We start from the raw sequence: 18,695 nt of genomic DNA on the forward strand, positions 1-18,695 counted from the left end.
AAAAAAAAAAAAAAAAAAAGATATTTTCAAAAGAATTCACACCAAACTCTTAAACATGATTATGCCTAGGGGGTGGGATTATTTAGAAGGGGTGTAGAAAGAGATGAAGGGATCTTCTCACTTTATATACATTTATATTGTGTTGCTTAAAAAAATAAAGTATATTAAAATTTTTAAAAATACCAAAAATACTTTAATATAATTTTCCATCTTTAAAATATATTGGTAGTAAGAGTTTTTCAGCAGGCTTGGTAAACAGTGTATCTTGACTATTGGCTAGTAGAACTATAAAGTGATAGAATTGTAGCCAACTCAGGGTGGCACAAAGAGAAGACTGGTCATTGAAATAAATTCTTCTTTATTGTTGTTTTGAGTCAAGATCTCACTATGTTGCCCAGACCAGAGTGCAGTGGCATGATCATGGCTCACCGCTCATGATCATGACATCCTGGGCTCAGGTAATCCTCCTGCTTCAACCTCCCGAGTAGCTAGGATTACAGGTGTGTGCCTCCATGCCTGGCTAATTTTTTTATTTTTTGTAGAGACAAGGTCTTGCTGTGTTGCCTAGGCTGAAAAATAAGTTATTTTTAAAAGAGGTTTTATTTATGTAAATAAACCTGCTTTTTGTAAGTTAGTTCAGCATCTTTGACCAGTAACTCTGAATGACACTATCAAATGCCTTTCTGGCATCTCAGCCTTTAATATTGCTCCTGGCACTCAGGCAGAGCAGAAGATGATGACACAGACTTTCCAAGAACAGAACTTACTGCTGGATGCAGCCCATGCCAGCATCACCAGTGAACTGCAGACGGTTCAGAATGAGAAAGCCCAGCTCCAAGCACACCTGTAAGTACAATGTGGGCAACCTTTAGGGCTTCTTTGTTCTTGCATTTGTGTTTATCTCTAATGAAGACATTGGGTTCTGCATTTGTTGGGTCAGCCACAAAGAGAAAATAAAAACTCTATTTTCCAGAAACTCATTTTGTCAAAACATTTTGGTCATAGCTTTCAGGCAAAATGTTCTGGAAGAACATTCCCTGGCCCTTTCTGTTGAAGTGAAACTTCCACTTAGCTTTCACCCTCCATGTTCTCTCCTGCAGTGATCATTTAATCCTTGAGCACAACCAGTGTATCCAGAAGGCCCAGGATGCTGAGTGGAAGACAGCTGCACAGAAAGAGCTGCTGGAGTCAACAGTGGCAAGGCTGCGGGGTGAGCTGGAAGCATCCGTGCAGGAGAAGATGGCACTCCTGCAGGAGAAAGAACTAGTACAGAGAGAGGTGGGTGGACGCCGGTGTCACTGCTTTCTGCTTGTGGTGTGGGGCATTGTAAGAAATCCTAGGTACAGTTTGTCTGAGTTGCCCATGGGAGACATGTTTGGTGGCTAACTTATGCTTCTCAGTCACACACAGCACCCACGAATGCTGGCTGAGAACTCACACAGCCTTGAGTTACTTCAGGGATCAGATCTGAAAAACTGATTTACCTGAAGGAGTGGAACAGCCCTGGCTCCCGCTGAGGAAGGAGCCAGCAGAGTCTGACATGCAGATATGTCTTTCTGATTGCAGGGCTGTCTGTCTGCTCTGCTCAGAAACTCCTTGGTGGGCCCCTTTTCGGGGAGGATGTGCTATCTCTGCCATGTAGGTATTCACTGGTGCAGGATGTTTTCTATCAGCTGCTGGAAAACTGACCCATTTTTTCCTACCCCTGTCCCCCAACAGGTTAATACAACAGAAAAAGAAATAGCACAAGAAAAATGCAACTTGGAAAAAGAATTAGCTAAAAACAAGGTATTGCACATATTTGTTGGTATTTCACTCTGTTTCACTTCCTTCTGCACTGCTGCCTGCTGTGCAGCTCATCTTAACAAGGAGGTGGGTACTTTTGATGAATACCAAGATGTGGGAATCAGGGAGCTGTGAGGCTGGTTGCCATCCAGAGTACCCGCCCCTGCTTCTGGAGCTGCTTCTGGGGAATGTGTGCTTGTTGAGTGTTCAGGGTTTGCCAGTGTGTCATCACTGCCTCTGGCCCTATTGTTGACCGAACCTTTTAACCAAGACGTCTGAGAGTATGCCAGTGGCCTGTGAGAAGCGTAGGGTTGACTGCTGACTATGTGGTTTTTAAATAAAATGTGTGCTTGGGCTGCCTGAGTACCTGTCTGCACTTGCCAGTTCATCTTCCAAGGATTCTTTTCTGGGCTCTAGAAAGTAGAAAGTCCAGAAAACAAATCAAATCCTTATTAAAATAAAACAGGCCGGGTGTGGTGGCTCATGCCTATAATCCCAGCATCTGGGGAGGCTGATGCAAGAGGATTGCCTGAGTTCAGGGGTGTAAGACCAGTCTGTACAACTTGGTGAGACCTCGTCTCTACAATAAATTAAAAGAAAAAAAAAAATTAGCCAGGCGTGGTGGTGCACAACTGTAGTCCTAGCAACTTGGAAGGTTGAGGCTGAAGGATTGCTTGAGCCCAGCAGGTTGAGGCTGTGGTGTCTGTGAGCACGCCACTGCAGTCCAGCCTGGACAACAGAGTGAGACTCCGACTCAATAAATAAATAAATAAATAATATTAAATAAAACAAAAAACCAATCTTTAAAACATTGCTGGCTGGGCACAGTGCCTCACGCCTATAATCCCGGGATATTGGGAGGCCAACGTGGGAGGAATGCTTGAGCCCAGGAGTTCAAGACCAGTCTGGGCAACATAGTGGGACCTTATCTCTACAAAAAATAAAATAAATTAGCCAGGCATGGTGGCTCATGCCTGTAGTCCCAGCTATCCAAGAGGGAGAGGTGAAGGATTGCCTGAGCCCAGTAGGTTGAGACTGTGGTAGCTCAACTGTGGTAGCCACTGCACTCCAACCTAGGCAACAGAGTGAGACCCTGACTCAAAAATAAATAAATAAAAATAAAAAATAAAACATTGCTGTTTGTGTTTTGAAATGTGAAGAGAGTTATAGATCATGTCACTGGCATCTAGAGAATCTGTCTGGAGCATCAAGGACTAGCAGCTTAATATGATACCCAGGAACAGGTATTGGAGAGAGCCATCAAGCCCCAACTGTTTCATTGCTTCTGATTTGCCCAAATAGAGCTTGTGTTACCATATATACAAACGAGCTTGTAATTTGAGAATTGAGCAAGAAAAGCTAGATTTTGAGCATGAGCTCAAATGCAGTTCCCACCATGCTTGCAGGACCCCTCTAGTTTAGTCATTTGTATCTAGTGATATGAATTGAAAGTAATTCACCCTAGAAATCCTTGAATGATGCTGATTTCCTATGGCAAGGACTTTACTTACTTCAATTTGGCCTCAATATACTTTTTAAAATTGGGAAAATTGATGGTTACCGTTAAGTTTATTAATGATTTTTGCTTTAAAATGTTAGTGACTGTTACATGGCTAAGGTAATTGCTGTGACTATTTAGGATAAAAACATAGCATTATTGTTTTCTCTGATTTCATTTGTCTCTGTGTAGGCTAAGTATAAGTTCATTGAACTGAAAGATACTTGCTCATTGGAGATGTTCTATTAAGTCAAGTTATGATGCTTAAAGAGAGTCCCATTGTGTGATCTAAATTGACTTTTTTTTTTCTTTTTTGAGTTGGAATCCCTCTGTCACACATTTGCTGGAGTGCAGTGGCATGTTCATGCCCACTACAACCTTGACTTGCTGGGCTCAGATGATCCTTCTGCCTTAACCTTCCAATTAGTGGGAACCACAGGCGTGCACCACCATGCATGGCTAATTTTTTTATTTATTGTAGAGACAAGGTCTAGACAAATTGCCTAGACTGGTCTCAAACACCTGGGCTCAGGCAATTTCTCTCATCTCCACCTCCCAAAGTGCTGGGATTTCAGGCCACTGTGCCCATCTTAAATTGACTTTTTAATATGTATTATTGTAAAGATTTTTTTAATGTCAGATTTATTATTATTTACATACAGTGAAATTTACCCTTTTTAGTATACACTTCAATGAATTTTGACAAACATAATCCACAACTACCACCACAACCAAAGTATAGAGCATTTCTGTCACCCTAGAAATTTCCTTTGTGCCCCTTGTAATCAACCCTTTCTTCTACCCCATCACCCAGAAACCATGATCTGGTTTTCTGACCCTGTGGTTATAACTTTTCCAGAATGTCATTTATTTATTTATTTATTTATTTTGAGTTGGAGTCTCACTCAGTCGCCCAGACAGGAGTGCAGTGGCCGCTCCCGGCTACCGCAGCCTCGACCTGCTGGGCTCCGGCGATCCTTCCACTTCAGCCTTCCAGTAGCTGGAACTACAGGTGCGCGCTACCACGCCCGGCTAATTTTTTGATTTATTGTAGAGATGAGGTCTCACGTGCCCAGGTGGGTCTCGAACCTGCGGGTTCAGGCCCAGAATGTCATTTAAATGGAATCATATAGTATGTAGCACTTCAAGTCTAACTTCTTCCCTTTAAGTATAAGGCATATAAGATCCATCCATACTTCCATGTGAATCAGTAATCTGTACTCTATTGTATAAATATACCTGTTTCTTTATCTATTCACCAGCTGGAGGATATTTGGGTTGTTTCCAGATTTGGGCAATGATGAACAAAGCCTCTATGAATATTCATATATGTATATATATTTTTATTTCTCTTGGGCAAATATCAAGAGTTGGAATTCTGGATCCTATGATAAATATATGTTTAACATGATAACAAATTGCTCAACTGTGCTCTAAAGGGTCGGTACAGTTTTGCATTCCTACCAAGAATGTATGTGTTCCAGTTTCTCTATATTCTCATCAGCATTGGTTGTCAGTTCTTTCGTTTTAGCCCTTCCAGTTGGTGTGCAGTGGCATGGCATATCACTGTGGTTGTAAGTTGCATTTCTCCAGTGATTGATAATATTGAGTATCTTTTCATATGCTTATTTGCCATTAAAATGGAAGTGTCTGTTCAAAATGTTTAACCATTTTGAATTCAGTTGTTTGTCTTCTTATTGAGTTTTTTGAGATTTTAAAACATTTTCATATTCTTAAGTAAAATATTCTTACTATTTGTATATCTAGAAATCTTTTGTCAGATATATCTTTTTTAAAAATCTTCTTTCATTTTATGTTTGTCTTTTCATTTTCTTTTGAAGAGAAGTTTTACATTTTAATGAAGTCTGATGATCAATTTTTTTAATTATATGTCATACTTTTTTTTTATCATATCTAAGAAATTTTTGCCTAACCTAAGATCACCAAGAGTTTCTCCTTTGCTGTCCTTTAGAAGTTTTAGGTTTTATATTAGGTCTGTGTTCTATTTCAAGTTAATTTTTATGTATCATGCAAGGTATGGTTCAAGGTTCATTTGATTTTCAAGTGGATGTCTGATTACTCTAGTATCTTTTTTATTTTTCAATTGCTGGCTTTTCAGAGCTTTTAAAAATTTGTCTATTAATGATACTAAGAACATTAGAATACTAATTATTTATTTCTTTTCTAGTCAGAGTCTCATTCTGACACCCAGGCTGGAGTACAGTGGCACGATCATAGCTCACCATAGATAGCCTCAACCTCCTGGGCTCAGGCAATCCTTCTGCCTCAGCCTGATTAGCTGGGACTACAGGTGCACGCCACCACACCCAGATAATTTTTTTTTGTAGAGATGAGGTCTACTGTGTTGGCCAGGGTGATCTTGAACACTTGGGCTCAAGCGGTCTTCCTGCCTTTGCCTCTCAAAGTGCTGGGTTTATAGGTGTCAGTCACTGTGCCCTGCCTTTCACCAGCACTTGTTATTATTCACATTTTTTAATACCCATTCTAGTAGGTATGAAGTATCTCATTGTAGTTTCTCAGTTGAGATGAAATTCACATAATATAAGATCTTTTATTTTGAGTCGAGGTCTCACTCTGTTACCCAGGCTGGAGTGCAATGACATGATCACAACAATAATGGCTCACCTCAGCCTCTACCTCCTAGGCTCAGGCAATCCTTCCATCTCAGCCTCCCAGGTAGCCGGAACTACAAGCATGTGTCACCACAGGCCTGGTTGATTTTTCTGACTTTTTTGTAGAGACAAGTTTTTGCTACATTGCTCAGGCTGGTCTCGAACTCCTAGGTTCAAGCAATCCTCCAGCTTCGGCCTCCCTAAGTGCTGGGATTAGACATGAACCACCATGCCCAGCCAAAATTAACCATTTTAAAATGAACAATTCAGTAGCATTCAGTACATTCACAATGTTGTGCAACCACCACCTCTACCTAGTTTCAAAATGTTTTTATCACCCCAAAAGGAAACTCTGTACTCATTAAGCAATCATTCCCCATTCCCTCCTTCTCCCAGTCCCTGACAAACTCCAATCTGCATTCTCTCTCTATGGATTTACCTTTCTGGATATTTCGTGTAAATATAATAATGCAATATGTGATCTTTTGTGTCTGTTTTTTTTTTTTCACTTAACATAATATTTTTGAGAGTCATCCACACTGTGGTATATGTGAGTACTTCATTCCTTTTTATGGCTGAATAGTAGTCATTGTATGTACAAGTGTTTACACACTTGTATACACACACACATACACACCCCATAATTTGTTTATCTGTTCATCTACTGATGGACATTTGCATTGTTTTGGCCTTTAGACTTTGTGATTAGTGCTGCTATGAGCCTCCACAGATGGATGTTTGAGTAACTTTTCAATTCTTTGGGATGCATAAACCTAGGAGTGAAATTTCTGGTTCACATGGTAATTTTATGTTTAACTTCCTACGGAATCACCAGACAAATTTTCCACAGCAACTAAACTATTTTACATTCAGTAATGTACAAGGGCTTCAATTTCTTTACATCCTTACCCACATTTGTTATTTATTTATTATAGCCATCCTGTTGGATTTTGACTTGCACTTCCCTAATGACTAATGATGTTGAGCATCTTTTATGTGCTTATTGGTTATTTGTATATCTTCTTTGGAGAAATGTCTAATTAGATTCTTTGCCTATTTTTAAAAGAGGTTGTCTTTTAATTAAGTTTTAAGAGTTCCTTACATAGTCTAGATAATATACCTTTATCAGATATGTGATTTGCAATTTTTTTTTCATTTCTGTGAATTGTGTTGGTAATGTCCTTTGCACAAAAGTTTAAAATTATTTTGAAATCCACTTCATCTTTTTTTTTTTTTTTGGTTATTTGTGCATTGGATTATTATGGCTGAGAAACTATTGACTAAGGACGTAAATATTTATACGTATTTTATGTTTAAAAACACTTAAAGGCCAGGCAGCGTGGCTCACTCTAATGCCAGCTTTGGGAAGCTGAGGCAGGAGAATCACTTGAGCCCAGGAGTTTGAGACCAGCCTGGGTAACATAGTTAAAAAAATTAGCTGAGTATGGTGGTACATGCCTGAGGTCCCAGCTACTTGGAGGCTGAGGTGGGAGGATCACTTGACCCCAGGTGTTTGTGACTGCAGTAAGCCAGGATTACACTACTGCACTCCAGCCTGGATGATAAAGTGAGACTCTGTTTCAAAAAAGAAAAAAATTTATAGTTTTACATATTACATTTAGGTCTTTGATCCATTTTGATTGATCTTTGTGTATAATATGAGGTAGAGGTTTGACTTCATTATTTTGCTATGGATATTCAACTGTCCCAGCACCATCTGGTGAGAAGATTATTCTTTCTATTGAATAGTTTTCCCTCTCTTTTTGTCAATTACTCATAAATGTTGGCCAGGTATGGTAGCTTACACCTGTAATTCCAGCACTTTGGGAGGTTGAGGCGGGAGGGTTGTTGGGTCCAGGAGTTTGAGACCAGTCTGGGCAACATAGCAAGACCCAGTATCTACAAAAATTTTTTTTAAATAGCTGAGTGTGATGATGTGTGCCTCCCAGCTACTCAGGAGGCTGAAGCTGGGGGATGGCTTGAGGTCAGGAGTTCGAGGTTATAGTGAGCTAGGATTGTGCCACTGTACTCCAGTCTGGGTGACAGAGTAAGACCCTGTCTCCCTAAAAAAAAGAAAAAAAGAAAAAATCATAGATGTATGGGATTATTTGTGGATTCTTAATTCTCTTGCATTGATCTATATGTTTATCCTTATGCTAGTACTGCACAATCTTGATTACTGTCATTTTGTATTAAGTTTTGTCATTGAGATGTGTGAGTCCTCCAACTTTGTTCCTTTACAAGGTTGTTTTGGATGTTCTGGGTTCTTGCATTTTCATATGAATTTTGGAATCAGTTTTTCCATTTCTGTAAAAAAGTATAGCTGGAATGATAAGATTTACATTGAACCTAATAGATCAATTTGTGGAGTGTTGCAATTTTAATAATACAATATGTTGTACATATTTTTTTCTTTTCTTGTTTTGAGTAGGAATCTCACTGTTGTCCAGACTGAAGTGCAGTGGCACACTAATAGTCACTGCAGCTTCAACCTGCTGGGCTCAAGTGATCCTTCCCCCTTAGTCTTCCAAGTAGCTAGAGCCACAGGTGCACACCACCACACCCACCTAATTTTTTGATTTATTGTATAGACAAGGTCTCATCAAGTTGCCCAGGCTGGTCTCGTACGCCCGGAATCCGCCTCCCAAAGTGCTGGGATTATGGGCATGAGCCACTGAGCCCAGCTTGTATTTTCTATATACTGTAAGTTTTCACTTAATGTGAACTTCTTGGAAACTGCAGCCTTACAAAGCCAATTTTTTTTCTCATTGGCATTATAACAGAACAACACTGAATGAAATGACATTATTCAAGGACCTATTTACATTGTTTCACTTAGTCATAGTTTTTAGGAACCTAACAATGGCATTAAATGACAACTTACTGTATAAGATTGTGTCATCTGCACATAGTAATAGTTTTCCTTCTTCCTTTCCAATTTTCCTGCATTTTATTTCTTTTTCTTATGTGATTGCCTTGGCTGGAAACTCCAGTGCAATGTTGAATAGAAGTGGTGAAAACAAACATCTTTGTCTTGTTTCTGATCTTGGGGGAAACCTTTTAGTTTGTCACCATTATGTATGATATGAACTGTGGGGTTTTTGAAAACGTCCTTTGTCAGGATGAGGAAATTCCCTTCTATTCCTAGTCTGTTTGGAAACTTTTGTCATGAAAGTGGATTAAATTTTGTCAAATGCTTTTTCTGTCTATTGAGATTATCTTGTGGGTTTTGTTCTTTCTATTACTATATGATGTATTACATTGATTTCAAAGTAGAACTGAGTTTGAACTCCTTGGATAAATTTCACTTTGGTCATGTTGTTCTTTTTAAATGTTGTTGGATTAGGCTTGCTAGTATTTTGCACCTATATTCATAATATTGCTCTGTAGTTTTCTTATGATTGGATTTTGGTACCTTGGTAATGGCCTCTTAAAATGATTGGTAAGTGTTGCCTCCTTTTCTGTTTGTTGGGCAGAGTTTGTGAGTGATTGGTGTTAACTCTTTAAATGTTTTGCAGTATTTTACTATGGAAGCCACCTGGTTCTAGGCTTTTTATGTGTAGAAAGTTTTATTTGTGTGCTTGTTTGTTTTGTTTCTTTTTATTATTTTTACTGATTCAATCTTAGGTCTATTTACATTTTCTACCTTATTTTTTAATGAGTTTCAGTAGTTTGGGTCTTTCTAGGAATTTGTTCACTTCACTTATGCTTACTAATTTGTTGGCATACAACTGTCCAGAGAAACCCCTTATCTTTATTTCTTCAAGATCAGTAGTAATGTCCTCTTCATTCCTAATTTTAGTAATTGGTATCTTCTATATGTTTTCTTTGATTACTCAAACTAAATGTTTGTTGATTTTGTTGATCTTTTTAAAGAACCGACTTGTGGTTTTATTGATTTTTCTCTATTTTTAAATTTGTTATTTTATTTCTGCTGTAGTTCTTATTATTTTCTTCTTTATGTTTGCTTTGGGTTTAACTTGCTCTTTTTCCCCTAGTTTCTAAAGGTAAACTTAGGTTATTGATTTGAGAAATATTTCTTCTTTTTTAAATATAGGTGTCCATAAGAGTCACTCTGAATCTATTCTGGTTCTGGGGGCTCCCTGTAAAAAAAAAATGTTAAAAATACATAGTTATCTAAAGCTATAATTTCCCTCTCTACACTGCTTTAGCTGCATATGAGGAGTTTCATATTGTGTTTTCATATTTGTTCTTCTCAATGTATTTTTTTAATTTTCCATGAGATTTCTTTTTTAACTCACTGGTTATTTAGAAGTGTCTTGTTTATTTCTTCATATGTATGAATTTCCCACATTTTCTTCTTTTGGGAGAAAGAGTCTGATTTCTAATTTTTTCCATTGTGGTTGGAAAACATACTTTGCATGAGTTCAGTCCTTCCAAATTTATTTAGAATTGTTTTATGGTCTGACATATGATATATCCAGAGAATGTTCCATGTACACTTGAGGAAAAATGTGTATTTTTCTATTGTTGTGATGATTGTTCTATAGATGTGTGTTAGGCCTAGCTGGTTTATAGTGTTTTTCAGGTCTTCTATTTCCTCTATTTTCCTTAGTTAATTGATTTGAGAATACTCTTTTTTAAAAATATGTGTGTCTACATGAGTCACTCTGAACCTATTCTGGTTCTAGGGCTGCCTGTAAAAAAAAGTATACACACACACACACACACACACACACACACACATGAGGGGGCCCGCCCCACAAGGGTCGTGGGAAGTGTTGAAGGAGAGACGGATAGGCGAACGACGATCATATATCGGACACCTGCTTCTTGAACAGATGACAATTTAATGATAGTTAATATAGAGCTTTTATACCATTTTGAAGGGGCAAGACAAAGAAAACTCTTTCACATATATATCTTTTAAAAGTTATCAGCTAGTGGTCTTAGTAGCAAACAAACCAAGATTCCCATAGGTCTTAGTAGCAAACAAACCAAAATCTTTATGTCTAAACACTAAACTGTATAATCCTAAATCAAATAAGGAGTGGATATACTTATATCATTTATTACTGAAGCAATATCTAGTAACTTATAACCAAGTGAAAGAAAGCATTCTTGATGTGCTTCAGAGTTTAACCCTTGCATATGTTAGAAAAGGCCAAGTGGCATAGTGGGAAAAATGGAAAAATAAACCATGACATTTCCAGGTTAGCTGTGATTCTTCGCATAAACATGCCATCTTCTTCTTCCACGACTGCACAGAATTTCTTCAGCTGTATCAACAGCAAAGACGGAAGACAGAAGGGCCTCAGCTGCCCAGACTCACTTTGCAGCTGGGGGTCCTCAGCGCACCTGGACTTTGTCATCAGGCGGGCCTCCAAGGCTGGCTCCCAACATATCCCCCTTTTTTGTTTTTTAATACGAAGCCATGAAATTCCATGCTTAGTCAAGAGATGTTATTTTTCAATGATTTGAAGATGACTGGAAGCAAACATAACAGTAGCAAGATTATTCCTCCACAAATTCCCACATTGATTAATATAGACAATAATGATTTTTGATTGACAAATGAAGAAAAATTGTTATAGATTGACTGAGCCAATTGGGTGAATTTAAATTGTTTTTTAGTAGAGTTAATGTCTTGTATTTTTTGATGAAGTTTGGAGAGATTTAAATTTATGTTGGAGTGGTTTTAAATTTTGGAGATATGATTTTTAATCTCATCCCAGGTATGAACAGACTTGTTTATTTGGAGAGGTGTGACACAAATTTATTTAAACTCTGAATGACATTTCAAAGTCAATTTAATTTTTAAGGCTATAAGTTTTTGTCTTATAATCAAAATAGTTTTTTTAATGTATTAATTTTATTTTTTAATTTTTGGTCAATAATTTTTTGAGCTGTTAAAGCTAATGAGACATTTTTGGATGACTGATTTGTAAATGTGGTAGTATGTATTTTTTTAGTTAAAGTTATGGCTAAAACTGAAATTGAAGTAGTAATGACTATTAAAGTTGTAATTTTTAAAATTAAAGTTGTTATAAATCTTTTTGGTTGTGACAACAGTGAGTTAACCTCATATCTAAACACTAAACTATGTACATTATATTAAAGAGATGTAAGATTTATAGGAACCATTAAATAAGAAGGCTGTTTAAAAATCATAAATTCTCTATATAAATTAGAAAAAATAAGACAGTTAGTTAATTTATAATTTATAAAAGTAGTTTGATTTTTTAGGTAAACTAAAACATATTGGAAGAGAACTAGAACAACTTGAAAAGGAAAAATTATGATTAATAACAGTTTTGACTTACAATGAAAAAAGAGTGGGACCTTTTAATAAAGAGGAATGATTAGTAAAAACAGTAATAATTTTAGTATTTCATGTAATAGGCTGAAATATTAGAGGGTTTGGGATATAAGTCTAATAAGATTTTTTTTGAATAAATATAACCCACCTGGCTTGCTATAATAGCCAGTGTAGCAATAAAAGAAAGAGAAAAGATTACCTTCAAGCTCCCAGACGTTGGGCGCCACTTGTGGGGGCCCGCCCCACAAGGGTCGTGGGAAGTGTTGAAGGAGAGACGGATAGGCGAACGACGATCATATATCGGACACCTGCTTCTTGAACAGATGACAATTTAATGATAGTTAATATAGAGCTTTTATACCATTTTGAAGGGGCAAGACAAAGAAAACTCTTTCACATATATATCTTTTAAAAGTTATCAGCTAGTGGTCTTAGTAGCAAACAAACCAAGATTCCCATAGGTCTTAATAACAAACAAACCAAGATTTTTATAGGCCTCCAGACAACGTCTTATTCATAAAGCCAACAATGACACTCTCAGTCTAACGTCCCAAATTACAAATGTTTTAAGAAAGTTTTTTTAAGTGTATATTTTTTTATGTGTCAGGAATATTTTTATCTTAGGCTCTTATGTTTTTTAGGGTTTTGTGATTGCCTCCCTTGTCCAGATGTCTTCGTTACTTTTCTCTTATCTTACAGTGTTTGTTTTTAAAGAAAACTCAAAAAAAAATTTTAATAATGTTTTTTAGGCCCCTCAAGGTTACTTTCTGTTTTAACTGATTTGTCATAAAAGTGTTTGATTATTATATTTTGAGTTTAGTAAAAACCTACTCTATAAATGTTAATTTAGAGTTTTAACTATAATATTAAATAAAAACTTTAATATTAATCCTTATCCTAAGTTAGTAAAAACAGTGTTATAAATTACCTATATAACTCTTAGATGTGTTAAAATTTATAATAAACTTATTATAAACTTGTGTTTTTAAAAATCTTTATGTCTAAACACTAAACTGTATAATCCTAAATCAAATAAAGAGTGGATATACTTATATCATTTATTACTTAAACAATATCTAATAACTTATAACCAAGTAAAAAAAAACCATTCTTGATATACTTCAGAGTTTAACCCTTACATATGTTAAAAAAGGCCAAGTGACATAGTGAAAAAAATGAAAAAATAAACCATGATATTTCCAGATTAACTGTGATTCTTCACATAAACATGCCATCTTCTTCTTCCACGACTACACAAAATTTCTTCAACTATATCAACAACAAAGGCAAAAGACAAAAGGGCCTCAGCTGCCCAGACTCACTTTGTGGCTGGGGGTCCTCAACACACCTGGACTTTGTCATCAGGCGGGCCTCCAAGGCTGGCTCCCAACACACACACATATATAACATATATAAAATCTATATATGTTGATCTGTCTAGTTACTAGCTACTCTATTGATTATTTAATAGAAGTGGAATCTCCAACTATGACTATTAAATTATTTATTTCTTCCTTCAATTCTGTCATTTAGTTTGCTTTCTGTATGTTTGGGTTCTGACTTTAGGTGCATGTATATTTATAAATGTTATATCTCCCTGATAGATAAATCCTTTTTCAATATATAATTTCCTTCATCTCATCAATGTTTATCTTAATGTCTATTTTGTCTAATATTAGTGTAGCTACCCTAGCTCTTTTTAGATTACTGTTTATATGGTATATATTTTTCATCCTTTTGCTTTCAACCCCATTTGTATCTTTGAATCTAAAGTGCATCTTTTGACCAGGCATGGTGGCTCAGCCTGTAATCCCAGCAATTTGGGAGACTGAGGCAAGAAGATTGCCTGAGCCCAGGGGTTCCAGACCAGTCTGGGCAACTTGGTGAGACCTCATCTCTACAATAAAATAAAAAAAATAAGCCGGGCATGGTAGCTCGCACCTGTAGCTCCAGCTACTTGGAAGGCTGAGGTAGAAGGATTGCCTAAGCCCAGCACGTGGAGGCAGTGGTGGCTGTGAGCATGCCACAGTATTCCAGCCTGGATGACAGAGTGAGATTTCAACTCAAAAAAAATTTAAAAATAAAAAATAGTCCCTGATTCAGCCTGGGAGGGGACCAAATTGGAGGAGCTGGGTGTGGGGAAGCCGAATCTGGAGCAAGTGGTCTGATCAGGATTGTGTTGCAGTGAAGGGACAGCCCTAGGTCTGAGGGAGAGGATCCCTGACTGTGAGACCCGACTTCCCTGGGCCCAGCCCCTCCCAATTCCCCAAGCGTCCTCCACTTCCTGGTCCCCGATGCAAGTATGGCTGAAGAACAACCACAGGTCGAATTGTTCATGAAGGCTGGCAGTGATGGGGCCAAGATTGGGAACTGCCCCTTCTCCCAGAGACTGTTCATGGTGCTCTGGCTCAAGGGAGTCACCTTCAACGTCACCACTGTTGACACCAAGAGGCAGACCGAGACAGTACAGAAGCTGTGCCCAGGAGGGCAGCTCCCATTCCTGCTGTATGGCACTGAAGTGCACACAGACACCAACAAGATTGAGGAATTTCTGGAGGCAGTGCTGTGCCCTCCCAGGTACCCCAAGCTGGCAGCTCTGAACCCTGAGTCCAACACAGCTGGACTAGACATATTTGCCAAATTTTCTGCCTATATCAAGAATTCAAACCCAGCACTCAATGATAATCTGGAGAAGGGGCTCCTAAAAGCCCTGAAGATTTTAGACAGTTACTTGACATTCCCCCTCCTAGAAGAAGTAGATGAAACCAGTGCTGATGATGAGGAAATTTCTGGATGGCAATGAGCTCACCCTGGCTGACTACAACCTTTTGCCAAAGCTGCACATAGTACAAGTGGTGTGTAAGAAGTACCGGGGATTCACCATGCCTGAGGCCTTCCAGGGAGTGCATCGGTACTTGAGAAATGCCTAAGCCCGGAAGAATTTGCCTCCACCTGTCCAGATGATGAGGAGATGGAGCTGGCCTATGAGCAAGTAGCCAAGGCCCTCAAATAATCCCCTCCTGGGGCTCCCTCAACCCTCTCCATTTTCTCCACAAAGGTCCTGGTGGTTTCCACGTTGCTACCCGATGGACACACTCCAAAATAACCAGTGGGTGGGGAATTCTGGAGCACTCATGTGCAGGACTGAAGGAGGGAAGGAGAGATGAGGGAAAGGGATGGGGGACCTGGGTGAGATTTTTTACTGTGGGGCATGTGGGTAGGACAACATTATTTCAGTAATAAAATATGGCATAAAAAAAAAAAATAAAAAATAATAAAAATAAATAAAGTGTATCTTTTATAAACAGCATAACAGTTAAACCTTTAATAAATTCATTTTGCTTATCTCTGGTTTAATTCATTTGTATTTAATATAATTACTATTAAGGTAGGAACCTGCTTTTTTTTTTTTTTTTTGCTTTTTATTCTTCTGTTTCTCAATTACTGCCACCTTTTGTGTTAAATAGATGTTTCTAGTGTACCTTTTTTGTATTGTAGAGACGAGGCCTCACCAAGTTACCTGGGCTGGTCTTGAACCCGCGGGCTCAGGCAATCCATTCACCTCGGCCTCCCAAAGTGCTGGGATTACAGACTAAGCCACCAAGCCCAACCTAATGAGACATGAACTCAAAAAAAAAAGTAAAACATAATAAAAATAAATAAAGTGTATCTTATATGAACAGCATAACAGTTAGACCTTTAAGAAATTCATTTTGCTTATCTCTGATTTAATTCTTTTGTATTAATATAATTATTATTAAGGTAGAATTTACACCTGCTATATTGCTTTTTTTTTTTTTTGGCTTTTTATTCTTCTATTTCTCAATTACTGCCTTCTTTTGTGTTAAATAGATGTTTCTAGTATACCATCTAAAATTCTTTATCATTTCTTCTATATTTTGGTTTACAGGTAAAAAAAAGAGTTGCAGAATATATATATTTATATTGTTTTTTATATGTACCTACCTTGCTACCTTTACTGTTACCTTTTATTTTTTATGTGGACTCCAGTTATTGTCTAGTGCCTTTTTATTTAAGCATGAAGAATTCCCCTTACTGTTTCTTGCAGGACATGCTTTCTAGCCCCACAGTCCAGACCACACCAAAGGCTGGGGCCCTGGAAAGTTACCCCATACTTTAAGTGAGATTTTGAAGCACCACATTATCAGGACTATGCTTAAACCAGAAGACCTTGTATGAATTCTTTCCATTTTTGTTTATGTGGGAAAGTTTTAATGTCTTCTTTGATCTTGAAGGATAGTTCTGCTGGATTTAGAATTTGTTTGAATCTTGTTCTTTCACCAGTTTGAATATATCATTCCACTGCCTTCTGGCCTCAAATTTCTGATGAGAAATCAGCTATTAATCTTATTGAGATTCTTGTACATATTGAACTACTTCTCTCTTGCTGCTTTCAGGATTTTCTGTCTCTTCCTTTCAATAATTTACTTATATGCATTTTGGGGAACATTCACATAATTAACAACTCTTCTTTAACCTTCACTTCTGAGTGTATGCAGCTCAAGGTCCGCCAGAAGGTGAGATTTTAGAACCTTCTCAGGGCTTTCCTGAGCATGCGCACAATTCAAGACATGTGCATAATCCTGTACCTCTGCATGGCTTTCTAGATTCCCAGGAATATGTTAGAGCTGTTCAAAGTCTTCTGTGGTCATCATATTCCCTACCTTTTCCCTTTGAGTTTTTTGGTTAGATTATTTTTTGCCCAATTCTCGCTATCTCAGGCAACTGTAAAGTCAATTAGTTACTTCCAATTGTTTTTGACATATGTTCCTTGGAAAAAGGCTTTTTTCACTGAGTGAGCTCCTAGTCAACCCAAAAAAGACAACCTTACATGAGAAGTCTTTCAGGAAACCACCAGATAGGTCTTATAATGACAGTTCCCTGGAAATGAGGCTTTGAAAGGGCTCTAACCTTGACCTTCCTGCTCTGGTGACTACCAAGCTTTGAGTTTTCACTGTGAAAACCAGGCCATTGGTTTTCAAAGCTACTGCAAGAGTTGGAGAATGGAGAGTTGAAAGAGGCAAGTTAGAACACCGAAAGCTTACCCTTCTTACCTAGATTCAGTCACTTTTCTTTAATAAGTACTCCCTAGATTATTATTTTATATTAATTTCTGGAGCTCTGAAAAAGTTGATTCTGACCATTTTTGCTGGCATTTTCATTACTTTCATGGAAGAGAGGATTTTTGAAAGTTTTTGGCTTTTTCAGTGCTAGTTTACTGAGTTTTTAAAAATGAATTTATGTTAAATTCTGTAAAATTATTTCCCTTCATCTATTGAGGTGGTTATATGTTTTTTTTTCCTGTAGTTTGTTGATGTGGTGAATTACATTGATTGCGTTTTGAATATTCAACAAGTGTCACTCTTCTAGTAGCATCTTTTAACAGATAGTCCTTTCTCCTTCAAAATGTTTTGGCACATTTGTTGAAATTCAACTGACTATAAATGTGTGGGTCTGTTTCTTGACTTTGTGTTTTGTTCTATTAGTTATATGCTTTCCTTTTTCCAATTTGAAAAATTACTCTTGATTAATATAGTTTTATAGTAAATCTTGAAATTAGGTAGAGTCTTTTAGCTTTGTTCTTTTTCAAAATTGTTTTAGCTATTTTAGTTCTTTGACTTTTTCTTTTTCTTTTCTTTTCTTTCTTTCTTTTTTTTTTTCTTTTTTGAGTTGAAGTCTTACTCTTGCATCCAGGTTGGAGTGCAGTGGCATGATTATGGCCACCACAGCCTTGGCCCACTGGGCTCAGGCAATCCTTCCACCTCAGCCTTCCAAGTAGCTAGAACTGCAACTTGCCATGTTGCCCAGGCTGGTCTCAAACCTGTGGACTCAGGCAATCCTCTTGCCTTCACCTCCCAAAGTGCTGAGATTACAAGCACAAGCCACCTGGTTGACTTTCTCGTATATTTTAGAGTGAACTTATTGATTTCTACAAAAAATGTTGCGGGAATTTTAGTTGAATTTAGAATGTTGACTTATAAGCAATATTGAATCGTCTACAGTCATGCATTGCTTTAACAATAGGGATACATTCTAGGAAATGCATCGTTAGGTGATTTTGTTGCAAACATCATAGAGTATACCTACACAAACATAGATAGTATGACCTACTTCACACCTAGGCTATATGATGTAGTCTATTTCTCTCATCATCATTTGATATGTGATATGTTGTTATGCGACACATAACTACTTGAACATATATATCTCTTCATTGTATTTAGATCTCTTATTTTCTTCATAGTGTTTATAATTTTCAGCATATCAAATCATGGTTTCAGTACTATTATAAATGATATTTCATAATTGTAAATTTCTAATTTTTACTGTAAATATATAGAAATACAATAGATTTGGCCTAGTTTCCCTCAGCCTCAACACACTCACTTATTCTAGTACTTTTTTGTAGATTCTTTGGGATTTCCTATGTGGATAATCATGTGTCATGAATAGAGACAGTTTTATTTCTCCCTTTCCA

The 18,695-nt window shown here is 37.3% G+C and overlaps 1 protein-coding gene and 1 pseudogene across 2 annotated transcripts in view; both read left to right on the top strand.

Moving 5' to 3' along the window:
- The window catches only part of CCDC150 (coiled-coil domain containing 150), a 76,334-nt gene that overhangs the window by 24,254 nt on the left and 33,385 nt on the right, over positions 1-18,695 (top strand). The window contains exons 10-12 of the mRNA XM_008069476.2: positions 722-846; positions 1,101-1,278; positions 1,720-1,788. Of these exons, the coding sequence (XP_008067667.1) occupies positions 722-846; positions 1,101-1,278; positions 1,720-1,788 (372 nt within the window). The remainder of the gene's footprint in view (positions 1-721; positions 847-1,100; positions 1,279-1,719; positions 1,789-18,695) is intronic.
- Positions 14,297-15,209, top strand: LOC103271984 (annotated as a pseudogene). The gene has a single exon (XR_002482619.1). The product of XR_002482619.1 is annotated as a chloride intracellular channel protein 1 pseudogene (transcript).

This window comes from Carlito syrichta, unplaced genomic scaffold (genome assembly GCF_000164805.1).
Source record: "Carlito syrichta isolate Samal-C Ts95f unplaced genomic scaffold, Tarsius_syrichta-2.0.1 Scaffold312064, whole genome shotgun sequence".
Taxonomy (NCBI): Eukaryota; Metazoa; Chordata; class Mammalia; order Primates; family Tarsiidae; genus Carlito; species Carlito syrichta.